General features: G+C 46.3%; 1 protein-coding gene across 1 annotated transcript in view; it reads left to right on the forward strand.

Moving 5' to 3' along the window:
- si:dkey-11f4.7 (piezo-type mechanosensitive ion channel component 2) overlaps window positions 1-12,871 on the forward strand; it is a 554,199-nt gene that overhangs the window by 381,130 nt on the left and 160,198 nt on the right. Inside the window, exon 33 of the mRNA XM_052147980.1 lies at window positions 1,147-1,212. Within this exon, the coding sequence (XP_052003940.1) occupies window positions 1,147-1,212 (66 nt within the window). The remainder of the gene's footprint in view (window positions 1-1,146; window positions 1,213-12,871) is intronic.

Raw genomic sequence — 12,871 nt, forward strand, 5'->3', positions numbered from 1 at the left:
AAATTAGCATATGTTCACCATGAGTGAGAGTTTATCAATAGATTTTTTTTTATGAGGGCAGTATCCAAATATTAACCCATTCAATACAGATCTTAAAAAAACAAGAGATAGGTGGCATATGCTATGTTTAATGCTGTTAGGGTTTACAAATGTTCTGTTGTTCCGAGACGTATCATATTTTGGCCAAAATTACGAAGTTCCATACGGCCTATGCCCATAGGCTTTACCTTCAACTGTCAAAGGGCTGAAAGGTGTAATAAAGCATCATTCTGAACACACTTTTTAAGTCATTTATTTTTATTGAAAATTATCTTCTAACAATCCTACAGCATGGCCATCATTGTTTTCCCTTCAAAGTGCCCTGTGAAGGTATCATTAATGCCATTTAGAAGGCAGTGTATGTCTTCTCTTTGCAACATATGATGAAACAAATGTCACAAACAACAAATTACACAAAAAAAAAAAACCCAGACGCATTTAAAAAATATATTAATGTGGTTTGTTGTGTTTTTGTCCTGTTCAGACTACAAAACCCTTAACAGATTTTGTATCATAATTGGATTTTCTTCTGTCTGTGTGAACATAGCCTTGGTTACACAAGAAGTATCCTTAACTTATATATTGATATAACATTTATAGTAACCTAACTATATAGCTGTAGCATATATACAGTAGATGCAAAAATCACTCTTGAGCCAGTAAAACAATAGAAAATATTGTCTCTACTTAGAATCTTGTTCAGAACTTCAACTGATGCATGCAGAATGGTGCCCCCATATCAAGTTTCAAGAGCATGACAGCATTTTTTAACTGTTCTGCTAATGGTTTCTTGATATGTACTCTGTCCTGCAAACTTGGCTGTTGTGTTTGGATGTGTTTTCAGCTTTTATTTTTTGATTAAAAGTATAACAATTTTATTTGTAACTTTAGACTGCTTTTTGGTCCATGTTTCTGATTTACTGTATAAACCCCATAGAACTGTGCTGAATTTTGTTTGCCTTTTATCAATACACTACAATATTAATGCTAAAAAAAATAAGTGAATATTTAAAATAGATAACTGAGTAAGCCTGTCACAAATGGGTGGGGTGAGAGTGGTTTAAGTTGAATAAATGTGTGGTAATTGAGGTATTTTTAATATCCTAGGCCTGGATGAAGAAGAGTCGGATGAGGAGCAGGCGGAGTTCAGTCTTAAAGAGGAGACACAGAGAGGTAAACATGCTGACAAACACTCACAGTCCTATATATTATGCACATTAACCCTCAGCTGTCAGGGCTCTCAAGAATGGATGAACACACTCTAAACACTAAAACACAGATGCTGATGGCAGGACTAACTTTTCAAAATCTGACAGGAATGAAAAAACATATTTGATTTAAGATTTAAGATTTACTTGGCACAACTAAGTACAAAATACACAACAAATAGACAAATGAAAGGGCCAAGATATGGCACAAAGACTATAGCAACGGACATATACTAACACACACACATTTATACAGTTACATATACAGTTTTTGTGACATTTATTTCTCAGTTCGTAGGAGAGGTTGTTGCATCCCTAAGTAAGTATGCAATAATCAAAACACCCTTGATTCAGATTAACATCCGGTTAGCATCTCACCTGCCTGTGCCTAACCCTTCGGCACAATTCTGTTCCCCTTCTGTCGCTCTCTCCACGTTGTGTCAGAGAAGCGACACTAGGGGTCTCTCTTGAGCGCCGATATCCACCTCTGATCTATGAAAAAAGGCCAATGAGAGTTGGCAGCCGGTATTTGCATGTCCCGCTCCCGGACATACGGGTATTTAAGCGGCGCAAATACGGGAGTTCATTCAGAACGTTTCTTCGGAGCCGATGGTCGTGTCTGCAGTTGCTGCGTGTTACACACAGAGTTCCTGACATTCCTCTGCTGCATGCTGTTGGATTCTATGGCGCACAACAGCGGCTTTCTCCTGTTTGCACGGCTGTGCATTCCTGCCCCTGAGCGCATCGACAGTTGCAGATTAAAAACTCTCACAAGTTTTTTTCATAAAAGAGTGATTTTATTTAAGAGTAATTTCCTCTAAAAGAGCAAAACACAGCGGCGTTGAACGTCCTTTTAAGGACGCGTCTTTATAAAGATGCCTTTCCGCCCCTGTGTTGTTCCTGGATGCGGTAGAGTGCTCTCCCCTTCAGGCGGCCACAGGCGTTGTCTGGGTAGCGATCGCACCGAGGCTGCGTTTGTGGATGGTTCATGTTCTCACTGCGAGAACATGACCATGACAACGTTGCGGTCGCGGCTTGCTTACAACCGTAAGCAAGCCTCTTCGTGGAGACAACCGTAAGCAAGCCACTCCAGCCACCCCCTGCGTTGCTCCTTCTTCCCACGGGATTGAGGACAATGCGGTTGGCGATGGAGGCGATTTGGGGATGGCAGCAGGTGCAGCTCCGCCGGGTATGCCCCCTCGGACCACCCGCACCCCGGCACGCTCGTTGACTCCCGTCCGTCCCCGAGGTGACGGCGACTTGCCTTACAGCCAGTCCGCCTACCCTCCTGACACCGAAGCCGATGAGCTCGCCGCGGCATCGGAGGGCGCGGTATCTGACGCTGAGGACTCCGCTGGGCTGCCGCTTTCAGGAATGCACGCCCAGGCTGAGGCCGACGCGCAGATGACCGACATGCTTTCCCAGGCAGCCACTAGCGTGGGCTTGGATTGGAACCCTCCATCCTCCCCACAGCCATCACGGCTGGACGACTGGTTCCTGGGGTCTGGACGCCGCTCACAGCCTCGTCCCACCCCAGTCCCGTTCTTCCCGGAAGTGCATGAGCTGACGTCTTCGTGGAGAGCACCCCTCTCCACTTGTCACACTGCCTCGCCGCAAACTTGCCGTTATGGCCCATGCCCCGTCTGCTCGCCGAGGGCATCCTCCCGCGGCCAAGAAACCTTCAGCTCCGCCTCACCCCGGGCCCAGCTCTCAGCCCCAGCGTCGAGCCAACCGAGGGAAGCGCACGCCCCCTGTCTCACGGACTCCCTCGAGGACCCGGAAGGCTCCCAGGCGCTCCTGAGACAGCCCACCCAGAGTCCAAGATGTTAGCTCCGGAGGTGGTAAGACCGCTCCGTCCCCCGGTGGAGGGCCGGGAGGAGAATTTTGTGTTTTTTCATTTGCCGCACCCCCTAACAAGGGCTGCGGTACCCAATTTCTCAATAAAAGAGCTATTTCCTTTGTCTCTGGGTCACATGGCCCGCAAATGCCGTTCTCATGGCACTCTGCCTTCAGGCCTCAACAGTCCCGGCTTCCTGGACGCGGCATCCCCGCCTTCAGCCCCACGACTGTTCCCCGGCCGGCCGGTTCAGATGAGTCCAGAGGACGCCAACATCAGACCTCCTCCTGAGTCACGAACCCGCCCCCTGCCGGGTGCGTGGAGCAAGGTAAGTGCTTTGAGTCTATTCTCAGCACCGCAGCCTCGGGCCGCTTCACTGCCTCCTGACGCTGCATTACCTGTTCTGCACCACTGCGAAGCCCCACCGGGTACATCCCAAAAACTTGTCCCCTTGGTGCCCCTAGCACGGAGCTTAGAGGCGTGGCTTTCACTGCCCAGTCCGTCATGCTGGCTGCACCGGACCATTCGACTCGGTTACGCAATTCAGTTTGCCAGGCCTCCGCCCCCCTTTGTGGCCGTTCATTTTTCCGCAGTACACGGCGAACGTGCCCAGTCCCTGCGCAAAGAAATCGCCTCCCTTCTAATCAAGGACGCGATAGAGCCTGTCCCTCCAACCTTTCAATCGGACCCTGTCCAAACTCCCGTTCAAAATGCTCATCCAAAAACAAATTCTATCTGGTGTCCGGCATCTAGATTGGTTCGCAGCGGTAGACCTGAAGGACGCGTACTTCCACGTCTCAATTCGCCCTCGACATCGAACCTTTCTACGGTTCGCGTTCGACGGCCAGGCATATCAGTACAAAGTCCTCCCCTTCGGCCTGTCTCTGTCCCCTCGCGTCTTCACGAAAGTCGCAGAGGCAGCTCTTTCCCCGCTCTGAGAAGCCGGCATACTCAATTACCTCGACGACTGGCTCATCCTGGCCCCCTCACGAGAGTTACTATGCGTGCACAGAGACCAGGTGCTCAGGCACCTCAGCCGTTTGGGGCTTCAGATCAACTGGGAAAAGAGCAAGCTCACCCCAGTCCAGAGCATCTCTTTTCTCGGTTTGGAGTTAGACTCAGTCTCAATGACAGCACATCTCTCCAACGAGCATGCTCAGTCGGTGCTGAAATGCCTCGCTTCCTTCAAGCCAGGTACCGTGGTCCCGCTAAAACGATTCCAACAGCTCCTGGGGCATATGGCATCCTCCACGGTGGCCGCGCCGCTGGGGTTGATGCATATGAGACCACTTCAGCACTGGCACGCACAATGTGAAAGTTACCACCGCCTGCCGCCAAACCCTCAAACCCTGGACAGACCTCTGCTTTCTACGGGCAGGGGTACCCTTGCAGCAGGTGTCCCGACGCGTTCTGGTCACAACCGATGCCTCCAAATTGGGTTGGGGCGCCGTATGCAACGGGCACGCAGCTGCGGGCCGTTGGAACCGGGCCCCGCTGCGTTAGCACGTCAACTGCCTAGAGCTGCTGGCTGTTCTCTTTGCCCTGAGGAAGTTTCTCCCGTTAATTCAAGACAAACATGTCCTAGTCAGGACAGACAGCAACACAGTGGTAGCCTACATAAATCGCCAAGGCGGAGTACGCTCTCTCCACATGTCACAGCTCGCCTGTCATCTCCTCCTTTGGAGTCAGCAGCGACTCAAGTCACTGCGCGCCACTCCCATCCCCGGCAACCTCAATGTGATAGCGGACACACTGTCAAGACAAAGCTTGCCCAGCAGAGAGTGGAGGCTCCACCCCCAGTCGGTCCAGCTGATCTGGGACCGGTTCGGCAAGGCCCAGGTAGACCTGTTTGCCTCCCAAGAAACCTCCCACTGCCCCTCCCTGGCGAATTCCCCTGAGGAAGGACCTTCTTTCTCAGGGACGGGGCACGCTCTGGCACCCGCACCCAGACCTCTGGAACCTCCATGTCTGGCCCCTGGACGGGATGCGGACGATCTAGCAGGCCTACCACCGACCGTCATAGATACTATCATCCAAGCCAGAGCCCCCTCGACCAGGCATCTTTACGCCCTAAAGAGGCGTCTGTTCGCGAACTGGTGTTCTTCCTGAGCCGAAGACCCACAGAAGTGCGCGGTTAGGTCAGTGCTCGTGTTTCTTCAGGAGAGGCTGGAGAGGAGGCTGTCCCCCTCCACCCTCAAGGTGTATGTCGCCACCATCGCGGCTCACCATTACACGAAGGACGGCAAGTCTCTTGGTAAGCACGACTTAATTGTCAGGTTCCTCAAAGGTGCCCGGAGGCTAACTCCCTCCCGGCCTAACCTATTTCCCTCCTGGGATCTCTCGGTCATCCTCATGGGCCTCCGGAGACCCCCCTTCGAGCCGCTAGATTCAGCTGGACTCAGGGCCCTCTCTCTCAAGACTGCCCTGCTGATCACGCTCGCCTCCATCAAGAGGGTCAGGGACCTGCAAGCGTTCTCTGTTAGCGACACTTGCCTGGAGTTTAGTCCGGCAGACACATACGTGATCCTAAGACGGTGACCGGGCTATGTGCCCAAGGTTCCTACCACACCTTTCAGGGATCAGGTAGTGAACCTGCAAGCGCAGGAGGAGGCAGACCCAACCCTTTCGTTGCTGTGTCCAGTACGTGCTTTGCGTATCTATCTGGACCGCACGCAGAGCACTAGACGCTCTGAGCAGCTCTTTGTCTGCTTCGGGGGACAGCAGAAAGGGAACGCTGTCTCCAAACAGAGGCTTGCCCACTGGGTTGTTGACGCCATTTCATTGGCTTATCACACCCAGGCCGTGCCCCCCCCCCTTGCGGGTCCGAGCTCACTCCACCAGGGGTGTTGCGTCCTCATGGGCACTGGCCAGGGGCACCTCCCTAGCAGACATCTGCAGAGCAGCAGGGTGGGCAACACCTAACACTTTCTCGAGATTTTACAATCTCCGTGTTGAGTCAGTATCGTCCCGTGTTTTCTCAGGTCCGAGCCCGTAGAACTCGGTAACACACTGACATTCTGGCTGGGTGAATCGCTTGCGCCAAGCGCCCTTTCCCTCAGCCGAGGTAAAATAGTGCGCCTCCGTTCCCAGGAGACCCCATCTTTGGGTCACTGGTTGACTCCTCCTTAGCCCTTTTGGGTCCGCAGTTCAGCAAAGCAACTCGCCGACCCAAGCCACTACGGGTACCCAAAGCTAACCTGTACTGGAATAGGTGCTCCACAGGTAAGGCCTCCTGCTCGGACTCCCCCTGTTTGTAATTCCACGGTACTGTCCCCTCACGAGCTGACTCCCGTGTCTCCCTTAGGCAGTTACAGCTGCCTCGGTTGCCGTGCTGTATGCTTCCCCCCTCTACGAGGCTGGATCTACCACCGCACCAACTTTTCCACATAGGTCCTGTTAGGCCATGTGATGCATTTGCCACTCTTTGCCTCCCCTGCCGGGTAGGTGTGGCCTCCGCAGGGTTTTCTCCCCCTGAAAGAAGGGCTAAGACCCCCTTCCCTCAATGCGTGTAAGGGCCCCGGCCGTAGTTGCTCTATGCGAGAAACATAGAGAGAAAAGAGGCCCAGCCAGGCTGGCCCATTCCCAGGTTGGCGGCCATCACCTTGTTCCCCCCTCCAGGGCAACGATAAGGATTCTGATGGCTTGAATGGGGCATTGGGGAAGGGTATGTGCAGTCTGATACAGTTGGTCGTCCTGCACGTAAGAATACCTGCTCGCTCCTGTATCAGCAGTTCACGTACACGGCTCAGCACATGGCACTTTTATAAGTGGGACCCCTAGTGTCGCTTCTCTGACACAACGTGGAGAGAGCGACAGAAGGGGAACGTCTAGGTTACGTATGTAACCTCGAGACATTGTGTCTTCCCCGCCACGTCGCTGAGCCGAGCCACTGTTGTGGCTGGACCATTTCCGGCTCCTCAGAAAAATCCTGAATGAACTCCCGTATTTGCGCCGCTTAAATACCCGTATGTCCGGGGGTGGGACATGCAAATACCGGCTGCCAACTCTCATTGGCCTTTTTTCATAGATCAGAGGTGGATATCGGCATTCAAGAGAGACCCCTAGTGTCGCTTCTCTGACACAACGTCTCGTTCCCTCCATCGGGGAACGGAGGTTACATACGTAACCTAGACGTTTGCTGTACTTGTTTATAAATGCTACTTTTAAAATTGATATTCAGCCTAAACATTTCCTTACATTTAAATTATAGTTTATAATACTTGAATTCATTTGACAAATCTGTATAACCATCTTATTATAATTAGGCCTACTGTATAACAAAATATATTGTTATTAAATAATCTTTAAACTGAGTTATTTTTAAATCATTTCACCAAATTGAATAATCTTTAAACAAAGTACATTATTAATCCAGAATATATGTTAAGTATTTAATTAAACTTAATGAGGTGTATGAACTTTAAAAATGTAGTGGGCAAAACAAAATTAATATGTTTGAAACAATATAGTTTGGTAAAAAGAAAAGCAACCATATTTTATTTAATATATTAAATAATATAAATAAAAAATTGCTAAAATGTTTTATGGCCTGGATCTCCTTCTTGAATTGTCAAGTACTGACCATCATGATTTGTGAATCAGAGGAGCTTTTGATCCTGATCCTGAAGTTTTGATTCTGGCTGATTGAATACGCACTTTAGAGGAAAATATAAGATGAGCGCTCGGCGGGAAGAAAATGCAGGATTTTCGTGAGGAATCTTAAAAGTGATAGAAAACTGCTGAGTAGATGCTGATAGAATATGTGCTTTAGGGGAAAATAAATGAGCACTCCACATGATTCTGGATCTGCTCAAGTTTTGTGAGGTTTGCTTATTACATCTGTTTATACGAGATATGCACATATTTGCAGACGGTTTTATTGATATTTGCTCATTAGGCAAGACAGTTAAAAGTTACAGAGAACTGTTGAGGAGAGAGAGGGAGAATGATACAGGCAAATGTATCGGCCTTTGCAATGTATCAGTCGACCACTACATATAACAAATTTTGGCAGGAGATAAAAAATCATGCATATACTGTACATTTGCTCTTTAATTACTTAAATAATTCATAAACATGTTTGTATACTTTGATGCTCTGTACTAAAAAAAATCTAGTTAAATTTTTTCTTTCTTTACCAACAAAAATGATGCAAAATGGGTGTTGTGTATAAGCTTAGAAACAGGACATTACAATGCAAATAGGAAAAAATACTCTAAACAGGTGCTTTATATTTTGCTGACAAATTAGAAGCATTCCATTTTCATAACTTATGAAATATGATTATTTATTGTGCACCAAACTTTCAAAACACGTGGAGAAAACATTGTACAGGTCGGAAAGATCTTGAGTAGAATACAACAAATGTTGTTTTAATCACATACCAAATACATATTGAGTGTAAGCTTTGAGGAAAAAAAGCACAGTTCATAAGTTTTAAACAGACATATTTTTTTTCCTGTTTTCACTTGTAACTTTATGAAATATAAACAGAATATAAAAATGAAGGAAGTCCAAGTATGACACAATCACTGATCAGTGGATATGATGCATAAAGCTTAAAATTATCTTAGACAATTAGGCACTACCTCAGATATCTTTTTTGTCATCCGGGGGGGTGATCTCTGGTTACAAAAAGGATTAATCACAGTAATTGTGGTCTGCGTAGACGTGTTGTTACATTTTTGGAAGATGCACATCAGCCTATGGTGTAGACTAAGCCCTAACCGATATAGCTACATGTAACCTTCGGCATAGGTTTGATGCAGAAGAATAAATTGGCCTGTGACAGATCACTAGCTCTCTTATGAAAGAGGAAGCAGGAGCCGGACAAACAATCCAACTTAAATCTTTTTATTTTCAATACTTTTCAATATACACACACACAATGCTGCTTTTCAGCAGTCTCCTGCACACACACACACACAGCTTTGTGCGTCACTCACTCTCTGCCCTCCGTCGGTCTGGACTGCCCCTTTTATACCTCTCAGCTCTCATGGCAAACACAAAATCCTTCAATCTTCCCCATGATCACAGCCTCTTCTGTGGAATTTCCCTCAGTTATTTCATTTTACACCTCTTGAAACAAAGTAAATGCTATAAAACATGGTTTGTATGTGGTAAAGTCATGTTGACATTTACTACTTTGCATTTTTAACTTACCAACTTCTTCATGCCTAGATGCATTTTTCGAGTTCAGTCAGAGTAGACTAAGGAGGATAAAGTTCACAGTCTTCTTTCTTCAGGTCCATTTGGTCTGGATCTTCAGTGATGATAACACTTGTCTCTTGATTATACAAAAACAAGAACTCTAGTTATGAGAAATAATAACTGTAAAAAATGTTTTGTAAAAATCAACAGTAAAATGTGACATTTTTTGTGTTGCTGGCATGTAATTTACACTTGTTGTAAGCATATTACATTTAATACAGGCTATAATACAGTATTCATTTATAAAATTCTTTGATAAGCAAAACTATAATGGCAATAGAAATATATGTTTTATTAAACAGATTATTTAAGAAGACATATGTGAGTAATGTGACCATGTAGTTTATAACTTAAATAAATATGCCTAAATAAATAATTAAAACATGTTTAACAAAGGAGATTAGCGTGAGAGTGTGCAATGAGAGATTCCCTCTCACTCTCTTCCTCCTCCTCTTCTTCATTCCTCCAATGGCTGGTTCAAATCAGCTCGCCTATAGTCTTTTTTACAAGGCTGTAACAAATTGCATGCTGCATAATGGCAGTAAGGCTACAAGTACACAGTGCCTTGAACTCTAACCAGATGATTTAGATAGGTGTATGAGTAGTTCAGTACTGATGCCCATCATTTTATCCTGTTATGTGTGCATTTGTTCAGTTTCCAGCCAAAGTAACAACACTTTAGGCTAGGTGAGAGCCCCTTATGATTCACATCATGTACATTCATGTTACATGCATTTATTGAGTCACTTTCATTAATCTCTATGATTTAGCATCAATACATCTTCTTAATAAAGCCACCTTAATTTCTTCAAAAAAATTCTGTAATACAGTAGTTAATACATTTCATTGACTCAACACACAGACAACTTCCATGTTTGTTAGTATTTCTACATTATTTTTATGTTTAGAAAACAGACTCTTAGACATACTGGCCGATGCCAAAGTGATCAGCACCTTTGGACTGGACAGCTCCAATAACTAAGTTATTGGTAATGATTGATCGACGTGCTGGTTTGGGAAACGGGTTAATCCATCGTAAAATTATGAGTGATGTTAGTTAAGATGATTGTATAAGCTTAAATGGATAGTTTTGAGAAAAATGTAAAAATATCTTAGCACAGTAGGTTCTTAACATGCAAGTGAATGGATATTTATCTTTTATAGCTCCAAAAATCACAGACAGTCACCATAAACATCATAGATATGGCTCCAGCAGTTAAATTAATGTATTCTAAAGTGGCACAATCTCTTTTGGTGCGAACAATATGCATATTTAAGTATTTTTTACTTAACGTGGCTACATGGCATGACATAGTAACATGGTAAGACAGAGTCACTGACTTGGCTTTGGTAGGCATGGGTGCTGGCTCGATGAGCAGAGGCAGACCAGGACAGTGGAGCAGAGGCGGGCCTGGACCATGGAGCAAAGGCTTGCTTGTGACATGGCATGAGCAAACTGGGGCTTGGTTGAGACATGGCATGAAGCAGAATGAGGTTCGGCTGTGACATGGCGTGAAGCAGATTGAGGCGTTATTGTGATGGGCTCAGGCATTGCTGTGACATGGCATGGAGCAGGCTGAGGCCTTGCTGTGACATGGCATGGAGCAGGCTGAGGCGTTGCTGTGACATGGCATGGAGGCGGCTGAGGTGTTGCTGTGACATGGCATGGAGCAGGCTGAGGCATTGCTGTGACATGACATGAAGCAGGCTGTGGCGTTGCTGTAACATGGCATGGAGCAGGCTGAGGCATGGCTGTGACATGGCATGGAGCAGGCTGAGGCATGGCTCTGACATGGCATGGAGCAGGCTGAGGCATGGCTGTGACATGGCATGGAGCAGGCCGAGACATGGCTGTGACATGGCATGGAGCAGGCTGGGGCGTGACATGGCATGTAGCAGGCTGAGGCGTGACATGGCATGTAGCAGACTCCGGCATGGCTTTGACATGGCATGGAGCAGGCTGAGGCGTGATATGTTATGTAACAGACTCAGGCATGGCTGTGATATGGCATGTAGCAACCATGACGTGGGACCCTGGCTCACGACCATGATGTTTGACCCTGGATCATTGATCATGACGTGGGACCCTGGCTCGGCGACCGTGACTTGGGACCCTGGCTCGGCGACCGTGACATGGGACCCTGGCTCGGTGACTGTGACGTGGGACCCTGGCTTGCGACCGTGACGTGGGACCCTGGCTCATTGACCGTGACATGGGACCCTGTCTCGTAGGGCAAGGTTGATATATTGAGCCAGATTGCAGGTACTCCAACTGCAAGGCATCCAGGAGTCACTAGTTCATTCAAGCCTGCATGAAAGAAGTGTTTGAGGGGGATCTTATTGAAGCCTAACTCATTTGCCAGGATACAGAAGTCCTCCACATAATCTTCTGTAGATCGCTTTCCTTGACGTAGACATGTAAGTATATCTGCTGGGTTCATTTTGTTTGGACAGGTACTCTGTACCGTGCGCTGGCAATGACATTGCAGAAGAAGATGACGAAGAATTGTAGAACACAAGTGCAGTTTTATTAGTAAAAGTGAGATCCAAAAGCATAACTTCAAACATTAACAAAACAAAGATAAACATGAATGACTAGACTAAACTTGACTTGACATAACTTGGCTTTACTATGAAACAAAAACATGGAATGCTGTACACCAACAAATTTACATTCACAAACAATACCTGACCAATACAAAGGAAACATTAGACTTAAATACCTTGGACAAGGGAAACATCAACCAATGAACAGACAGTACTATAAACAAGATAACAAGACAATGACTATTAACCAATGACATAACAGAACTAATAACAAGACTATGAACCAATAGGAACAAGATACATGAAAATGGGAAACACATGACAAGATACATAGTCTGTGGCAGAAAAGATTTGAGTGTTCAACACATCACATACACTACTTCGCAACTTCAACCAAAATTCTTCGATCTTACAACAACCACAAAAAACATGGGATGTGTCTCCATCTTCTTAATGGCATCGCCAGCAGGTGGGTGTGTAATTAAGACCAAGCCTATACAATTTAAAAGGGGTCCAATAAAATCTATGTAAAATCATAAATTGTATAAGGTGCACCCTTGCATCTCTAGATGCAGACTTGATGTTTTTTTAGAATCCTATCCCACTCTCCCTCCTCCAATAACAAATTTAAATCTTCCACACATAATCTTTTGAGAGAATTTAAAGCACCATCCCCCAGACTCTGAATTAGCAGGGAGTAATACACTGATGCTTCAAGACCCTTCCCAAAAGCAGAAATCCCCACTCCCAGAGTATCTGCTGCTCTAGAGGGGTGTGTGCTACTCCAAAAAACAGTACAGAGCAGATGGTCCTACTTTCTTATCGCGGCTGCTAATGGTTCCAGGGCAAGACAGAACAATAATGGGGAAAGAAGGCAACCCTTTCACGTGCCCCTAATCTGATTATTCCATTTGTTTGTACCGCTGCTACAGGGTGTCTATAAAGTAACTTGATCCAACATGTACTCCCAAACACATACATTTCCAAAATCTTAAAAAGGTAATCCCATTCTACCATATCAAATGCCTTT

Source organism: Xyrauchen texanus, chromosome 18 (assembly GCF_025860055.1).
Source record: "Xyrauchen texanus isolate HMW12.3.18 chromosome 18, RBS_HiC_50CHRs, whole genome shotgun sequence".
In the NCBI taxonomy this organism is placed as follows: Eukaryota; Metazoa; Chordata; class Actinopteri; order Cypriniformes; family Catostomidae; genus Xyrauchen; species Xyrauchen texanus.